At 49.4% G+C, this 19,217-nt stretch overlaps 1 protein-coding gene across 2 annotated transcripts in view; it reads left to right on the forward strand.

Moving 5' to 3' along the window:
- SRRM4 (serine/arginine repetitive matrix 4) overlaps positions 1–18,958 on the forward strand; it is a 148,528-nt gene extending 129,570 nt beyond the window's left edge. For both annotated transcript variants that reach the window (XM_075120209.1, XM_075120210.1), the window contains exons 9-13: positions 4,167–4,504; positions 6,556–6,777; positions 7,150–7,260; positions 10,847–10,984; positions 11,271–18,958. In XM_075120209.1, the coding sequence (XP_074976310.1) occupies positions 4,167–4,504; positions 6,556–6,777; positions 7,150–7,260; positions 10,847–10,984; positions 11,271–11,529 (1,068 nt within the window). In that variant the 3' untranslated portion in view covers positions 11,530–18,958. The remainder of the gene's footprint in view (positions 1–4,166; positions 4,505–6,555; positions 6,778–7,149; positions 7,261–10,846; positions 10,985–11,270) is intronic.
- Positions 18,959–19,217: the final 259 nt, after the last annotated feature.

Genomic DNA, 19,217 nt, shown 5'->3' on the forward strand with positions numbered 1-19,217 from the left:
TTATTGGACATTTGAATAGGGCAAGGAGGAGGAATTGGGCAGGGAGATAGGAAAGGTCAAAGGGGGGAGAATCAGGATCCCATATCTCTTCTCAATGTGGACATAAAATTTCAAGAGTTAACTTAATTTTTAAAATGTTGGCACAAGAAATGGAATTTGCAAGGGGAAGAAAAGAAGATTTAACGAAACTTTTTAGCACGTGCTTAAAGTTCAGCATATATTTAAGTCCAGTTGACTTCAGTGGGGCTTGATTGAATTCTGAAGTGCTGTGCTGAACTGAGGCCTAAGGGGGAATGTATTGACTCTCAAATTATTAAATGACCTTGCAGTATACGGAGAACAATGACCACTCCCAAGCCAAACCTTAGCAAAGCTGAAACAAAAGCAAATGTCCCAGTTCTTACAGGCACCCTAAGGGAGCTACTTTGGAAATGCTGGGAGCAAAGAAACATTTAATGGGTTTCCTGGCAGAGAGAAGAAGGATCTTTAATTTTTAGGACATCGATGGGGTGAGGGGAAGGACAGACGTTTGTACCTGCAGAATCAGCCAGAATCCTTCAGCATCGATGCTGGACGAGTCCAAACCCAAGATTTTCTGACACTTTGCAATTTATCCAAAGATTCTTTACCTGTGTATTCGTAGAATAGCTTGAATTTTATTTTTATGAACCTTTGCTCTAAATTAAAAATAAATATAGGGGCTGGGGTGTCAAAAGCCAGACAAATCTAAACCTGGGTTCAGATCCAAATACTAATCACTCTTAAAACAAATCTGGCAGCATATTCCAGTCTATATTCCAGATCCCCATAATGAATGATCTCAACTAGCTTCCCCATCTCTTGAGGTAGGAAATGGGCGAGAAGGAAAATCACTGTGTTTTTTGCCAGCAACTAACATAGTGAAACCCCAGTTCTCGCAGGGTTTTCAGGCCCTGTTTGCTTTCCAATGAGCCTAAGGGTTGATGCCAATTCAATGGAACTGGACATGACTCTGTTGAAAATCCCAACCTGCGTTAATATGAACAGTAAATAATGATCATGTGATATCATTTGGGGACCAACAGCTAGGTTATTTTCACACACAATATTTGGGGGCCAATGGGTTCCTTTTCCAACCCATGATGGGCTTGACTGCTCCCACTGGAGTCAGTGGTGAAATCTCCTATACAGCATCTGCGTTCATCACTAATTCTGGGGAACTCCTCTGGTGGAAGATGGGAGCATTTCTTTGCTGGGAAATTTCTGTTCTGTGCAAAATGCTTTCTATGTTCCAAACAGCTCTACTCAAAAGGTATATGTGGGTCCGATAAAAGGCATCACATTGACTCCTTTGTGTTTGGACCACCATTGCCCCAAAGCACGGAACCCCAAGTATGGAGAGCGTGGTGCAGTAGCTGAAGCATTGGACAGTGACTTGAGAGATTTGGCTTCTGTCCCCCACTAACCTTGTGCAAGTCATTTCCCCTCTCTGTGTCTCATTAGCCCATCCTGTTCAACGGGGTTGGTGATACCTCCCTTAGAAATGTGATGGGAGCTTTCGTTCCGTAATATTTGTAACCTGCTTGGAGATCCTCCACGTCGAGGCACTATCGGAGAGCAAAGTGATCATGGCAAAGCTTGGATCATCAGCCTGTGCTGTGTTTCGACAGCTTTTCCTTTGCAGTAACTCCACTTTTGCTTTATTGGTCAGTGATTTTAGCTTACTATTGTTGCAAAGCTGATTTGCCCCTGCCGCCGAATCAGATCCTACCACCCTATTTAGCAACTCTTGGATTAGACTAAGAGAACAACCCACTGTGACGGGAACTAGATGATGTGAGCAGGTAGGCCTCCTGAGACGGCCCCGTCTGACTGGCTGCAGAAAGTGTTATGGGAAGCTCGATGTGAACTGTGACCTCTGGTGGATCCATGTTTGTTCTGACCCCAGTGGAGAGCCGTACCGAGGCAACGTGCCTCTGTTCCACCGGACCTGCAGCCACGGTTAAAAGCACATAGCCTTAGAGCATTTAATGCGCTTTGTGAGGGGAATGGTCAGAGGTCATGAGTGACACCCAGGTCTTTGAAAGCCACCTTGCACAGGAGCATTTTCTGCCCTGCTCACATTAGTTTTATTCAGCATTAAGCTTGTATCGCTCCCCTCTGCACAAAGCAACGAGGGACAGTATTTTATGTATCAGCCAAATAGAGGTGCATGTTGTAAAAACTGAGGGCCAGATCCTCGGGTGGGGGTGGTGTGAATCAGCACAGCTCTGGAGCAACACTGATTGACACCAGTTGAGGATATGGCCCTGGAGCTGTAGTTCCCAGCATCATTTGTAATAAGCCAATATACATTGAAGATGTTTAGGCTAAACACACTAAGGGCCCTGATCATGCAGCCCACTTGCATTCAGTGGGTTACTGCCATGAGTAAGGGCTACTCATCTGAGTCTGCATTGCAGAACTAGGCCCCATGTTATTTATTAAATTAGATCCCACCAAAGATCATCTGAGATCCTCTTATAAACAACAGCACATTTATTATACTGTCCTTGGACCACACCCGCCACCAATCTGACTGCTGATTGGGAACATGGCCCAGCTCCCACTGACACCAATGGCAAGAGTTCCACTGAATTTAGTAGGGTTGCCAGTTTTGTTTGGGTGTATTCCTGGAGGTTTCATCACTTGACATAATCTTTAATTAAAGATTAATCTTTAATTCCTGGAGACGACAGGTCAATCCTGGAGGGTTGGCAACCCTAGAATTCAGTGGGACATAGATCAAGTCCTTAAAGAGATTTTCAGGGTTCCATCTGACAGCCATAGAATTTTGGCCCTGACCCTGCAATCGGACCCATGCATGTGGACCCTGGACCCTACAAAGACTCCATTGATGTCATTGGGATTCTGCACAGGTGCGGAGGTCTGCCAGCATGCAGGTCCATTGAAATCAGTGAGGCTGCCTGTGGCCTTAGGGCTTTACCCATACAGATCAGATTGCAGGATCAAAGTCTTTGTTTTCCCCCAGCCTTTCTCTAACACACCACAGGGAAAATATTTTCCCTTCCTTCCTTCCTTCCTTCCTTCCTTCCTTTTTTTAGATTTTTCTCAATTTTATTTTGTTTTTTTGAACTTCAGTGTATCTGTGGGCCAGCATGAAATCAATGGGGATTTATTTAAATCAGTGACTTGTCATCCCAAATAATCAACCTAGAGGAATTTACTAAACAACATGATTAAAAACAAAACAAAAAAGTCTTGAAATTTAAATAGAAAAGAATCAAACAATTGACGGTGAGGATTTGAAGAGAGGGTTTATGTTTTTTCTTGTAATTTGAGACTCTAATGATGGACTTATGTTGCCCGCTCTTCCCTTTTTCTTACACCTTACCTACTAAAGGAGGAATTCTTGATTGGTAAGTGGATGCTATCCGCAAGACACTAGGGACTTTATTAGAGGTCACTAGAGAGCATTAGCTATACCTTCTACAGGGGGCAAAAAAGCACACAAAGAAATATCTGTATTCCTTTTATTTCCAGAGGGATTTTAATTTTTCTGGGTTTTTTTCTTTTTATTCCCACCCTACCCCCCACTTTTTTTCTTTTTTGAGTTTCAAAGTGCTAAACTTGTTTGTTTGCCAATTTTTCCTTTGTACATAAAGACCTTTTTTGTGACATTTGAGTCTCCTTATTAAGGAAACTAAAACAAAAAGTCGATCATTTAGAATTTTGTTCCATTTTTGATTTATTTCCAATGAGTATGTATTCCTGTTTCTTTCCCCTACCCCACCTTTTAGGTTAAATAAGGGTTGTTAGGTTTTTTTGTTTGTTTGTTTCTTTTTTCTGTTTGATTTTTTTTTTGTATTTATTTATTCTTTTGTTTCCCTTTTTTTAAAAAAAACCTTTTGTTCAACATGGATCGCATGCTAATACTCTTTGCATGATGTCTAAATCTTCCAGTTATCATGTTAGGGGGAAAAGAAGTTTCTTCTTTCTGTGGTTTTTTTTCAGGGATATGTACTTTTGTTTTTTAGCTTCTTTCTTTGTTTCTTTCTTTCCTTTTGTTACAGTGCATCATGACGGTAAAATTTCTTGGTTTATTTAAAAAAAAAAGTCAGACAATATAAAACAACAACAAAAAATTTTAAAGTTCAAACAACGCCAAATGGCTTTTTTGCTTTCAGATCTCTCAGTCGGGGTCATCTGCTGACCTCTTTACCAAAACAGACAGCCCGCTTGGCAACCTAGCCAGTCGGAATGGAGGGGCCCATGAATCTGACTCAGGAAACGATACTTCCTCCCCTCCCTCCACTCAGAAAAGCTCAGCCAGGCCAAAGGACAGCCAGGAGAAAAGAAGCCTAGCCCACAATGGCTTTGGCCGTGCCTTCTCACCTGGGAAGCCCAAATTGGCCAACAGCGATAACAGCTCTGATTCAGGAAATTCCTTCACCAGTTGTTTTTCCCAGAGCAAGGGAACAACTTTGGAAAATCTCTCTCCAGATGACAAGGGACAGGATCAAAGGTAAGTGATTGCCAATAGTTGGTGTTTGCTATATCTATTCCTGGAATGACTCCGTGTCTTCTGCTCACTTGACTGTTGCAGGTGATGAGCCGATAGGAATGTATTTCTCTTCCCTAGGTGGCTAGCCATAATTCAGGTCCAGCAAGTCTGGCATCCCAACTCCAATAGTGGCTTCAAAGGAAAGTGAAAAACAACACATAATGTACCTGGGCAATGTTGCTGTGTGTGTGGAATTCCTTCCTGACCCCTTTGGCACTCAGTTTATGCCACGAAGGAGATTTGATTATGCTAACTTTAATCCATTCAATCTTCTCCTCATCCCTTAGCCTCCACATGCACCAGCCCCAGCCTCTCCCCGCAGGGCCATTCAGAAGAGAATCATAGAATCATAGAATATCAGGGTTGGAAGGGACCTCAGGAGGTCATCTAGTCCAACTCCCTGCTCAAAGCAGGACCAATCCCCAACTAAATCATCCCAGCCAGGGCTTTGTCAAGCCTGACCTTAAAAACCTCTAAGGAAGGAGATTCTACCACCTCCCTAGGTAACGCATTCCAGTGTTTCACCACCCTCCTAGAGAAAAAGTTTTTCCTAATATCCAACCTAAACCTCCCCCACTGCAACTTGAGACCATTACTCCTTATTCCGTCATCCGCTACCACTGAGAACAGTCTAGATCCACTTGGCTCCGGATGCAGGCATGAATCAAAGACCTAGATCCAAACACTGGGGCCCTCTCAATCTGGATCTAGATGTGGCTTGAGCTCATCTCTCATTGACTTGTTGTGACCTTGTAGCAAAAAAGCAGGAAAGGTCACGAGCACATTTAGGCAAACTTCTAAAGGCTGGATGGAATTGTTACAGACTGCCTTGTCTTTCTTGTAGCTACTCATGTTTGGAAAGCAGAGCTATATGCATTTAAATTAAAGCTTTCCAGTCGGCTCGCTCCTCTGGCCTGATTCACTTGGCCAAATGCTGGCATAGCTACCTCAGGCCTAAGACACAGCAGAAATGCTGTGTTTCCCCCTTGTGGGGAGCGCTAAGCAGTGACCTGTCCGCGAAGGATGAGCCCAGTGGCTCACTGCACTGGACCACAGAAGGGAGCAGTGAGGCAATGGCAAGTGAGGCTTTGCTCACCACAGTTGCACAAGGCCCGTGGAGAGGTGGGTGGCAGCATCGGTAGCTCCCCCGTTCCCTGCAGTAGCTGCCTTTGTCCAGCGGCCCCTTGGGACGGAAGAGTCTTCCCCTAGGTCCCTCATGAGCACGTGCTCTGGGGCCTGGACTTTGCCCCCTCGTGAGGAGGGTTAGTGTCACCGTCCGCGCCTGGCAGCTGCCATGGCTGGAGCCGGGAAGGAAGGCCAGTGCCCACGAAGGAGACTGCGTCCCAGCTCCCCTTCTGCACACTCATTTCCTACTTCTCTTCTCCAGCCTGACTGACTGCCCTGAGGTGTGCAGCAAACGGGTCATGGAGCTTTGCAGGCCACTGCAGTGAGGGGTTGGCCGCAGTGCATGCCAGGCTCTGTTTGTGCAAGGCTCTGTTTGTGAACAGATTCTGAGGGCCCAGTGAAGAGCGCGTGACTTTGTGCTCCGATCTGGGCAAATCAGGGCTAGCCCCAGTGGAGTTACACCAGCATAAAACCGGTAACATTGATCATAGGAGGGTCAGGCCTCGATGTTTTACCCTAAAGACACTCTCCTGCTCTCAGTCCCATGGGTGCAGCTCCCATTGACATGGGTGGGGCTTGCATCCATTTAGCTGAAAGCAGAATTTGGCACTGAGGGTCCAATCCTGCTCTCCCATCAGCGTAAGGCTGGAGTCAGGGGTGTCGCTCCAGATTTACCCAGCTGTAACCTGGCACTGAAATCTGATCATCTGATAGAGCCTGATTCACCGTTGGGCCCACTCTGGTTTCATGCCGTGGTCGCTGTTGAACCCAATGGATTTAATAGGACGGTGGAACCTGCATTGATTCGGGCCCTGTAAGCGAAAGTCGGTAGTACGCGCTGAGGCAGGGCTCTCTGCTGTACCACAACTTCAAATGTCCGTTTGCAGAGGATTCCTGTCCCCGTGTCTCGCCTGCTTGGAGGTGAAGAAGCAGAGCCCCCTACATTTCCCGGACCGCAGCTCCCCACTGAGACCGTGCTCCCGCAGCGTGTCGTACACCAGCACAGGGAGGTCCTCCCGTGGCTCCAGTCGCTCTGCCCACTCCCGCTCGTTGCGTCACAAGGCCACGCCCAGGTACTCCCGAAGCAGATCCTGCTCCTCAGGGAAAAGGTGAGGCCACGTCGCGTGGTTGTCTGTGTTATCGCTGGCCGTTCCATTTGTCGCAGTGCTTGGTAGTCCCAGGAATAGGCCAAAGAGCCTTGAAAATACAGCTTGGATTATGCTGAAATGACTGAGGGTACTGACAGTACCAACGATATTGCCTCTGAAGGGCAGTGGAGTTCCTGTTGGTGGATGGCGATCTTCAGGGCTCATTCCCTTACAGGTTGAATGAACATTTATCAGCGGCTGGGCTGACATCGTTAAACTTGGGACCTTATTGCCACTCGAATGCAGATTTGGAAAAGGAGCCTTGTGCCCCTTAAATCCTCTCACTTGAGCTCCGGTTTGATTCACCTTTCCATGGTTCTTGTCTATTCCCAGGTCCTATTCACGTTCCCCCAGCTACTCATCCAAGTCCTGCAAAAGAAGCCCTGGAAGCAGGAACTCCAGACTGCGTCGGAGCCCCAGTTATTCCCGCTACAGCCCTGGCAGGTACGACTGTCCCCAGTGTGTCATGGTGCCATTGCATGGCATCGCCTGCTTTTGTGGCACTTCAGTCTGGGTTTGTGACTAGAGTGCGTGTGTGACTCCCCTCCGTAAGCTTCTCTGCTGCACTTCCATGGCACTGTCCCAACCTTTACATGAAGTTGCGTGTGAGAGCCCCCGAGACACTGGGGATCTGGCTGTCTCACATTTTTACTAGCCCCTGGATTGAGGCATGTTTCGATCTGCACGTTCCAGCTCTCGTTGCTTATGGCATATCTCCATCCGTGTTGTCAGCTGCTTTTGCTGACACTGATTCCAGAGCAACGAGAGGAACTGAAGGTGGCAAGACTCAGGGTCATCCAATGTGGATTTCTGCAACCGAGGCCTTCCCTCCTAGACTGCCCTCCGTTCCTTGGTTCACCCTGGGAACAGACAGTGGAAAGGTCCCCATTAAGCAGCTGTTGAAGGGGGTGATAGGGAGAGAGAGACTACTTATTCAGGGCTTTGAGGGACTAACCCCTTGTGCAATGTATGTGGAATTGGATGGGTAAGGCCTGGTGAGATGTGCTGTCTTCACTCTGAACCCTTTCAGAGAGCTAATCGGTCCAGTGCTGTGGCTCACCCCAGACACAAAGGGCCGGCACTCCACGCAGTCTGTGTCTCATGATACGTGGCAGGTTTGGCGATGCCAACCCACAGGCCTCTTGGAGGGCTTGAGCCATTGTCAGAGAAGGATTTTCTTGAAGCAGAAAAACACAAAATCTCCAATTTGCAGCATTTAGCAGCTGGGATTTTGAAGGGAACGCTGGGGCTCACTGAAATGCCCCTCAGTGTGTGGCGCAGAGATTGTCTGACTTGGTAAAGTACCCTATTTAGAGAACAAGCCAGCAGCAGCACCAGCAGCCTCGCTAACAGCCACCTGCCCAGCCCCATTGTAGAAGGAATCAACGGTGGCTTTCTTACAAAAAGACTTGTTGCCATTTAGGCCTGTTGCTCACTTCTACTCTGCGTTCCCATATTTCAGACAGTGTGAGGTTAGCCTGGCTTAAAACAAGCTCTCCCTGATCATGTGAAAGGTTGCAGATTGCTTCAGTTAATAAAGGTGCTCTTAGTCATGGGCCTTCCTGGCCCAAATAACCTAGCAGAGAGCCACAGCAGCAGCTTGGCATTGGTCTAAAGGACTTATGCACGACCCACGCCAGGAATGCAGAAGCAGGATTGTCCAAGGGTAAGATAAAGGCCGATCATCCAGATTGAGCACTGGGGGTCAGTGCAGTTACCACAGGGAAGTGCTGATCCAGTACTTAAAACGTTTACTAGTGCTTTTTATCCCCCTGGGTTTCAGGGTGCCTTACGATTTATATAGATGGAAATTGCTCCACTGAAATGCAGCCAGCTCTGGGGTGGAAGGTGGCAGCTGAAGCACCACAATGGGAGGAGTGGAAATTTGGGGTAAGGACACTAGGGCAAACCCCTGCTCTCACGATGAGTGCCACACAATCGCTACCCGCCAGGCAGAGCAGACAGTAACTCAGCTCTCAAGGTCATGCAGCAAACGACATGGAATTCAAGCTGGATGAAGCTCAGGGGGTTGTTCTTTCAGGGCTTCAGGGTGTTATGGGAACCATTTCCTCAGCTTCACTGTATGTGGGTTCATACCCCAAGGTTTATTTTGTGCTTCTGGGGGGAATGTGTTCTCTCCGGTCCATCCATAGAGTCACCAATCCCTGTCAGGCAGAGTGACCTTCGTTTTGTAGCAAGGCTAAGGCAAGAAAGAACAAAAGTCAGGTCTCTATGAGAGAGAGCACTGTGGGTGTCTCCTGTGTACCTGGCTACCTCTGAGCACTAAATGGCAGCTGCCTCTGTAGCAGGGATGGGGCCTTTATCACCATTTAAAGGTGTGGGACCCAGAAAGCAAGTCAGACCGATGTCCCAGAGTTAATCCAGTTGTGCCAAGTGAAACTCAGTGAGGCTGCCCAGTTCCATCCTGTTGTATCATCAAAATACAGATTGTACAGTAAGGCCCTAAACAGGCTCAAATTGGGCTCGGGGTTGTGACTCTATTGATGAGGCCTGCCCAGTGTTTGGTGTGGGCCATGAAACCTTAACCCCGGCATGCAGGGCTTGTGTCAGTTCTATGGGGAACTTGGAGCCAGCCTGGCCAGGATTTGGTCCGGGGGCTCCCAGATGTTTCAAGCCGGTTGTTTAGCCACATAATGACTTCTCAGTAGGAAATCAGGGTAACTCTGGTGTCCCAGGCCTAGATCCGCTGCTGGCTCCTGAGAGATGCAACACAGAGGGGCCAGCCCAGGAGGAGGGAGCAGGCCCCACTCTGGCTCCAGGCTGCTACAGGGGAAGAAATGGCCCCGAATGGAAGGTGGAGCAGCCTCAGTTTACTGCAGCTTGACCTGGGCTGCCTGGTGGCTGCTCCATAGGTGCTGGAACTAAGGCTGTGGGGGGCACTGCAGCACCCCCAGGTTTTACATGGGGCTCCACTCCCGGCCCTGCGCCTAGGGGTCCCGGCTGCCGGCCCTGCACCCGGGGGTCCCACACGTGGGGCTCTGCACCTTCCCCCAGCTGTAGCCCCAGCCTCGGCCCCCTTATCCCTGTCTGCGTTCCCACCTCCCGGAGCCACGGCCCTGCTCCCGGCCCCAGCTCTAGTGGGGCACAGACAGGGGGAAGGGGCGCACAGCACCCCCACTCTGAAAAGTGTTCCAGCACCACTGGGCTGCTCTGCAGCTTGAGATCGTCTGCAGAGCCAAGTGCTGTGACTGGGTATGCACCAGCTCCAGGGCCTCCCCTGATCCTTAGCAGCCTCCATTCACTACCACGAGTGACATCCCAGAGCCAGCACAGCGGCCACGGTCTGTCCCCTGGTCAAATTCCTCCCACCCCAAGCTTCCGTTTCCTATGTTAAGGCCAGTTATTTTCAACACTGACAAAAGAGTAGCAAATCCGCAGGGCGATGGCAAATAAAGCAGATTAACACCTGCCCAGAAACCAATGTTAATGTAGACGATAGCTCTTAACCGATGAGTGCATTGGACCTGCCAAATACCCTGAGACTTTTGTGCTTTGAATACCTAGCAAAACACACTCGGGACCGAGGCACAGTCTGGTCTGCTAAATGTTTTTAGACCTTTGCTAGTAGGTTCTAATATCCACAGCAATTGGGGAGCTCATTATAACCATTCTGCATGCTTAAAAAGTCACTGTGTTCTCAGAAATAGCACACGCCCGCTGCACATGGCCAAGCCTCACATTGCTGCATCCAGACTGGCTAAATCTGGGAACGGCATGCACATCTAGCCAACTGTGCGTGCTGTTAAAAAGCACTCCCCAGCCCGTGCTTAGTGAGTGTCTGCATAACACGCTGGCTAAATGTCTTGTGCCTCCATCCATCAGTCAAGCCAGGCGGAGGACGCTGGCAGCTTTAGTTTTTTTTAGCCCAAATGATCGAGGCCGATGTTTGGGAGCTGAAGTTTCCAGGTTCTAGCCCCACTGCTGAGACCCTGCCTGCCACCCCCCAGTGAGTCTTTGCATCAGCACAGGGATCTTTGCAGTGATCTTTTCCAAACTGGCCATTCTTCAGGGACCGCGCGAGAGAGCACAAGTACAGCTCCAGCGAGAAGGAGTCCCAGCGGGACAGGCGGCGGCGGAGGTCCTACTCGCCCATGAGGAAACGCAGGAGAGATTCTCCCAGCCACCTGGAAGCTCGCCGCATCACGAGGTAAGGGAATGACACGGGGGCACCCTGTCCCTCCAGGAGACACACTGGAGAGCCACGGGCTCAGTTGTGACGTGCTGGCCAAGGTCTTTGGACAGCTTTAGTAGGGATCTGCTTTGAGTCCATCACGCCCAGAGACTCTGCCCTCCAAACACTCGAGGGAAAGCATTGTCCTGAAGTTTCCCTCCCTGCCTCCTATTGAGCCCCAGAGCCAGGAGCTCCCCCCTCCCACCACCCCTGGGGTCCCATTGTGTCACCAATAACCACTCTTCTCCCTTTGTCCCCACAGTGCCCGGAAACGCCCCATCCCGTACTACAGGCCCAGCCCTTCCTCCTCCAGCAGCCTCAGCAGCTGTTCCTCCTGGTACAGCAGTGTTAGCCGCTCTCCTGGCCGCAGCTACTCCAGCTACAAGACCAGCCGGAGCAGAAGCTGGAGCAGCAGCAGTGACAGGAGCCGGAGCCGGAGCCGGAGTTCGGGCCCAAGGAGCAGCCGCAGCAGGAGCAAGAGTTACGGCTCTGCGGACAGCTATGACAGCCTGCGGCGCTAGGGCATCCCCCTCCCTGCTGCATGCGTCGGGGTCGTCTCTTTCAATTCCTCTCTCCTCCAGCCTCCCTGGTGATAGCTTATTATTTCATGTTTCTGTTGTGGCATCCACCAGCCCCCCCTGTTGTGCCGGGCGCTGCACCCGCAGAGGCAGACGTGGGCCTGGCTGCTCCAGAGAACACGTGGGCAGAGAGGGAGGATCTGTGCTTTGCAGAGGCTGTGTTGATTATAAACCAGCCTCCCCCACCCATTCCTGGCCTATCTCCAGGGAAGCATTTGCCTGCGGCTAATCCAGGGCGGGAGTTTAGCTTCTTGCTTTTCCCTGGCCAGCAGATAGCAAGCACCAATTGGCTGGTGGGGAGAGAGGAGGGAGAGAAATAATTTAAAAGAAACTCTCTTCAAGGCTTTTGGGCCGGGCAGAAAGAGTCCGGGTCTGGCCCTGCTTCTGTTGAGGTCAGTGGCAACGCTTCCCTTGACTCCAGCCTGCAGCCCCCCAAGCACTGCGATGTGGCCTCTCCCCTACAAAGGGAAAAAAACCAGAGGCTTCTGCAGTATCAATTCACCTTCATCGGAGGTGGCTTTCCCACTGTGCCCCTCCCACGGGGAGGAATATTCAGTCGCCATGGGTCAGCCAATTCCTGCTGTGAATGTGAAGGAAGAAATTCTCCCGGGGAGTGGATTGTTTCGAAGGGGCCATTCCCTCGCCCCTCCCCTCCCTTTTTATAGCACGAGTTTGCTTCTCTTCCCCCCAGCAATATGATCCGCTGGTGATCGAGCTGGTGAGGCCTTATGCGGAAGTGGGAACAATCAAGGGCTGGGTGCTGGGAGGCCAGGCCAACAATCGGGAAATGCGAGGGAGCAAAGTCCCTTGAGAAGCATCAGGCAGCGCGTCTCCTGTGAGCCCTCAGCCCCAGAGCTCTCCAGGGCTCCCACTTTGGTGGCTGTTTTTCTCACAGGAGCTCTGTGCTGTGCAAAGGAATCCCCGGCAGGGAGGTGGGAGTGAGGTTCCGGGTCCTTTTGGGTACCGGGTCACATGGGCATGGGAAATTCCAATGAAGCATATTCGTACGTAGCCCCCAGGCAGGGGTGAAAGTAACTTAAACTCTTAAAGGACTTACCGGTATGCCGGAGTCCTGAGCAGGGGGCGGGGCCTCAACTGGAAGAGGCGGGGCCTTTAAATCCACGGGCCCTTTAAATTGAGGTTTAAAGGGCCCGGGGCTCCGGCTGCGGTAGCCCTGGGCCCTTTAAATCACCGCCATAGCAGTGGCTGCAGCGGTGGCCGGGAGCCCCGGGGCTCGGACGGCAATTTAAAGTGCCTGGGGCTTCCAACCGCCGCTACCCAGCAGAGTCCCGGGCCCTTTAAATCGCAGCCTGAGCCCCGGGGCTCCGGCAGCAGGGCTCCAGCGGCGGTTGAAAGGGCCCAGGGCTCTGGCTGCTGCTGGGAGCCTCAGGCCCTTTAAATGGCCTGCCTGGGGAAGCTCCCCCTGCCGGTATGGTCAGCTGTGTACCAGCTCTTGCTGGTATGCCGTGCCGTGCCGTGCCGTGCCGTACCGTACCGGCTTACTTTCACCTCTGCCCCCAGGAGCTCCAGTCATGGGCCCCATTGTGCCTGGTGCTGTACAAACACAGGAGGAAGGTCTCTGTCCGAAAGAGCTTATAGTTTGTGACCTCAACTCCTCCAGCCTTCCCTGCGCCCCCAAAGGTCAGCTCCCATGTAATACAATGCCTGGCCCAGAGCTGCTCAAACCACCAACACAAAGCAGTGACTGACAGCCCCCTGCCCCACAGGTGGCTGGTGTTGGCGCGGCAGCCCTAGGGCAGGAGAGGGGTGGCTTGTGGGATGGGGCAGGAGAGCACTGCTGCTGGGCCTTCGTTCCCCCCCCCCCCCACGTGCTTTAACACAGCCAGCTGCCAGGGGGAACCCCTCTTCACAAAGCAGAGAGCGCAGGGTTAAAAACGGCCCAGCGACTGGGAACAAAATAACTAATCAATCCCCAACTGTCACCCAGGAGACAGCTGAGAAGAGTGGCTGCCCTGCTCCTAAATTCCTTACTCTGCGCACCAGAGCCCGACCCTTGTTGGAAATTCCTCTGAGAGATGTAGAGTGACAGGCACAGCGACCCATAGCTGAACATGCTGGCATCCCGGCCCTCCCTCCCCAGATGCATACCCCAAACATTGTAAGCAGGGGCACCAGGCCTCTAGGAAAGAATTAGCAGCCCCCGCACTTTTACCCACATGCAAGGCAACGGAACGTTTTCTAGGCCGTGCGTTCGACGCCGCTCTAAGGAATTTGGTTTCAGTTCCAAGCAGAGGGTTACAACTTGCGCCCGGGGCTGGCTGGCGGAGAATGCATCCAAAGTAACCTTTCCCTGCCCTTTGCAGCCGTGCAGGAGGTAATGCAGAGCTGCTACACCTCCCCCCATCCTCCACGGAGATCTCTGAAGCAGCTGCTGCATGGAGCACTTTACTTTCTGGTCTAGTCAGACAAATACTCAGGTGGAGAGGGGGCGGGCCCAAGGAGGAAGAAGCAGGATCTAGGAAAGAGGGTGTACCCATCAATTGCCCATTTCCTGACCAGCCCCGGGCACTTTTTTGGGAGGGCAGCGGTCGTCCTTCCAGACTCTGTGCCAGGCCTGCCTTTGTTTTCTCGTTGCAATGATTGCCAGCCCAGCCGCTGTGCAATTCCTGTGATTCGCTGCCTAACAAAGGCCTCTCGCAGGTGCAGGCTCAATTGGCATTGGAGAGTTTCTTTTTCTTGCAGCAGCCGGGTGCTTAGAGCAGCTAATTTGGGATTAAGACGTTTGTTCCCCCCCTTCCCTCCCCTCTCCCCACGCCACACAACTACTGTCCCAGTTAGTCCTAATGACACAAGGACGTACGGCCTCAAGTGTTCTGAGGGGCTGAGCAGAAAGTTGATCTGCCCCATTGCGGAGGAGACGGAAGACTGTACGTGTAAAGAAACGCACAGCCACCGGTTCAAGAGCTACCTGCACCCCTGAATCATGGAGTCATAAAGTGAACAGGCAAAGAAGTAACCTGAATGGGAGGTTTTTGCGTGCAGTAAATAGGGAGAGAGAGATGTGGCTCAACAGCCTTGTGCCCCTCACGGCTATTAGCCGCTGTTCTTTCCAGTGGTCCATATTTCCAGTAATATGCAGCCGTTGGGTGAGGGGAGGGAATTGCATATCTCCTTTTCTAGACGTTACACAGTCCCTCTGCCTTCAATGTTTTGCAGCAAAATCTAACTTGGAAGGAATGAAGACCCTTGCTCCCCATGCCCAGCACGCTCTCCCAGTCTGATACTCAAGCACATCACACCTTTGTTTGCGCAGTAGGATGCAGCAGCAGTTATTGGAGGCCTAGAACATTTGACCGAGGTCTAACTCCACCACTGTTGCAAGAATAAACCCTGCATGCGTTGAATACCCAACCAGGTCTGGTGCAATTAGGTCAGGCAGTTCAAAGGAGGTGCAGAAAAGGGGTTTTGTAAAACTGGTGTAAATAGTAAAACATTGTGTTGACTTGACTTCCTTACTGATGGGGATCTACGAACAAAGCTCCATGTCCTGCACTCAGTCCATGTGGATGGGAGTAGCCTCCATGGACCAACGGTAAAGAGATGGCTCTTAGGAGCACGCTGAGCCTGCAGTGTCCTTCGCGTGGGCCTGCTGATCCACTCAACAAGGACTGCCTCTCATCATACTATCCCATGGCAGCTAAAACTCCTTAGGTTTCCCAATCAGACTTGTATTGGAGTAAACCTGTTAAATTATTTATTATTATTATTGTGATTATTATTCTATTTTTAATTCTATGTCAGACTGGATGCAATTGGTCACCGTTAACAGTATTTATTTATTATATTTTTGGAATGATAAGTTATTTTTGGATTTGTTTGTTTGTTTCAATATCTCCATGTCCCCTTGCAAGCGCAAAGGATAGCCTCAGAACTCTATGATTGCTTTGCGTTCAGGCCCAGTATTGACGTATGTGACTGTAGCTCGTGTTAAAGTGGGTGGTAAGGCAAAGCGGAATAAAGTCCACTTTATTGTGATAGAAGGATGGGGGTGAAAGGTTAACGGGCATCAGAAGGACACTCTGTGTAGTCTTTTCCCATTGAAAATTAGGATTCATCACAAACTCTTTATCCACCCTTCTCTGTGCTGGAGTACAATGGACATGAATGATGATGGGCACATGAATGGTGATGGATTCTATTTATGCACCACAAGTCTGTGATCTCACAGAGGATATGGCAAGAATCCTGCTGGTTAAATGGGAGAGGGGAGGGAAATTTGCAATCCTGCAAAGGGATATCACAGAACAGCTCTTTGCTAGAAGCATAGGTGCCAGTTGGCTGAAAGGCATATTTCCCTCCTCTCCTTGACTCAGAGCACAAAATGTAACCTGGCTTCTCTGAAGAAGAAACTCTGGTTCCCTCTGTGGTTGCCATCCATAGGACTTTTGTATGTTGTTTGTTACCAAGGGATGATGTAGCTGTGGTAGATAAAAAAAACAACAGTATGGAAGAACCAGCAGTCCTGAAGATGTTTCCAAAACCGATCTCCAAGTGACAAAGCCCAGCCAAGTTATGGGGTAGGTTGGTTTTTTTCACTTATTGGTGGAGCTATTTTAATTTAACTTGATGAAATTTCCAGTACAGGCCAAAAGGCAGCCCTAATTATTGATTGACATTTGGGATTTCTGCAGGTTTTCAAAAACCCCTCCAGCTTTTCTGTCATTTGTGCCTTTTGCCAGATGCTTTTTTTTTAATGTTGTGTTGCTTGTTTGTTGCTTTTGAAGACTTTTTGCACCCTGACATCTCCGATTTCTGCCAAGGCGCTGCAAAAAAGCATCCTTCGGTTAGTGGAAACGCAACTCGGTTGTACATGGATCGTGGCTAATTTGAGGCTAGCCAGCTACTCCCGAGGGTGAGGGATTCTTGAGGACGTTTGGAACTCTTCAGATAGTTCTACAGGTTTCATGAAATAGTTAAACCTCCCTTCCTCTCTCTTGTTCCCATATCCCAATGAAGTTTGAAATGCTCCTACGTTCCTGAACCCATGGACCCCACGAGGTTGTCATTTGTAAAATGAAGTGTTCTAAATCATGTTGCTCTGGGTTCTGTTATTCCTAACTGTTCATTGTGCTCTTTTAATCGCTAATATCCCCCCCCAAAAAAAACAAACAAACAAACTGGAGTCCTCGTTGTCTTTCTGTCCTGACTCTCCAGATCCTATTTACGCCTCAGTACAGAACTCAGCTCTTCAGCTTCTGCGCTGAAGAGCAAGGAGTTGGAGCAGTGTTAAAGCTGCTCTCAGTGGGCTACCCACCTCAGGTCTTTTGCTTTACACTGGTTGTGATGGTTTAAATTTATTTTATTTGCAAGTTATACCAAACTATTGTCTGCAAGCAGCCGATCAATGTTATTTTGCTATGCATTGTACATATAGTGAAGAGGCTAAGAGGACTTAGCCTGTTATTTAATATTTATTTCTTCTATTTATTGAGCATTATTTAAAGATGATATTTGGGACCTGCCATTGGGGGCCTCACAGACTGGAGCCTGTAAATTTGGGGTGTTGCCATCTCCATTGGGTGTGGGGGCATTGTAAAAGAGGTGACTGATGAAACCATCGAATGAAATGGACTCTGTCAAAATGGAGGCTTCAGACAGACAAATTGGGTTCAGATTGAGCTAGAATGCCAGTAACTCATAGGGAAGCCTCATTTAGATGGAAACGAATAGCAGAGGGGAAAATTAATGAATAATTTAATTTCTGTTAAAGTCACAGCTCCTTGAAAAGGTATTTTAGGTATCTGGAAGCAACTGTTTAGCCTGTAATTTGAGGCACTAATAGGAAGATTAGACTGGCTCTTCTCCCTCCATGTTTTAATAGAGCTTCCTAGATTGTTGAATAGCCCCTGTATCTATCTGGACACTTCTACGGCCAACTTCACGTGAGCATCTGAGCACCTCCCAGCCATTCACGGATTTTATCCTCAGGAGGGAAGCAGTATCACTGTTTTACAGGTGGGGACCTGAGCACAGGGTAGGTTAAGTGACTTCCTCAAGGTCACCCAGGGCGTTAATGGAACCCAGCTGTCCCGATCCCAGTCCAAAGCACTGTCTATTAGAGCGCCCTTCCTCTTATTGTTCCCTGCTTTGACTCTCCCCACATGCTCCATATTGGAGCTGCTAACTTTCCATATTGGGGAGCGGGGTGGGAATCCTTTGCGGCCTTGACTGCAGTGGGTTTTTTAGCCAGCTGTGCAGCTGCACTCCTGCAAACCTCTAGTGTAGTCCATGTAAACCATGACGTGCCTCAGAGCAGCTTATCCTGGTTTGAAACCATGGGACATGCTAAACAGTGTGGCCCAGCTCTTTGGTGGATGTAAACCAGTGTAGCTCCAAAGTCAATAGCAGCCCTCCCATTAACTTCAGGGGGAACTGTTTGGCACTTTATGGCCAAGATTTTCAAAAATAGCTATTTAAAGTTAGACTCCTTTGGGCCAGATTTTAAAGGTATTTAGGTTTCTAACTCCTATGGAAGTGTGGCACCTAAATACCTTTAAAAATCTGGCCCATAGTGCATATTTGGGTATCAAAATAAGTGTCTTGATTTTCATAGGTGTTGAACCAACCATAGTTCCCGTTGACTTCATTCAGTGATGTCAGGTGCTTGGCCTTCCTGAAAATCAGGACACTTATTTAGGAGACGAAAAATATGGATTTAGGTGCCTAATTCAAGGCATTCAGGTTGGAATATTTTGACCCTAGTCCTCACTGTCCAGTAGATTTTATGGCTTCCATAATAGGAAATCAATAGGTCATATGACTTTTGTTGTGGCACAAAAATTTTCACGTGACAAAGAGAGAAGGTCATTGCTAAAAGTCCTGGAGCTTCACATATTACAATAAACCATTCAGTTTAGAAAGAAAAACAATGCATGGCTCCCTGACTAAGGGACAGGTGCCTTTCCTCCGGTGGCCTAGTCACTGATGAAGACCTCTCACTCTCAGATTTCTGGCACACCAAATCCAGCAGGAGCCAACAGAAGGGTCCACTGCTGTTGACCTGCAAGGTCTCTGGTGAGCAGTCCCCCAGATCCAACTGGCTTGGTGTTCTCAGGGCCCCAATGGCAGGTTCAGTGTCAAATACCATTAACCGAAAACGTTTAGAACAAAGCAAAGAAGGGAGGAGAGCCGTTCTGGGAATAGTATGTCTCCATCACTCTTCTCTGTTGGTCGACCACTACCAAATTATACAGACGCATCTGATCCTTTTATGTCATTGTAGAGCTACCTTTGATCTCCACTGGAAAGCATACTGTGGTCTTTAGTCTTCCTGAGGTATTTAATTTGTTAGCTTGGTTCAAAGAAATAACAAGCATTCAAATAAAGGTTCTGACAGTATTAGTTCTTGTTACGAACTCGTCTTCTGTGTTCCTTTCACGTACACTGAAGGAGGATTTTAGTGGAGTAAGAGATCTGGGGTAGCAAATGGGAGTGTTTCCATTGACTTCACTTGGCCTTGGCCTGGGCCCTTCGAGCACTGGCAGAAGCAAGAGCAAAGCATGGGCAAGCGTTTTTGCAAGCTTCCCCTTCACAGCTTAGGCCCCTCACTGCTCCTCCTATTCCCCTCCTGGGCCCCATCACAGCTCTGCCAATGCTGCTCCTGACCAGCA

Source organism: Caretta caretta, chromosome 15 (assembly GCF_965140235.1).
Source record: "Caretta caretta isolate rCarCar2 chromosome 15, rCarCar1.hap1, whole genome shotgun sequence".
NCBI classification, from domain to species: Eukaryota; Metazoa; Chordata; order Testudines; family Cheloniidae; genus Caretta; species Caretta caretta.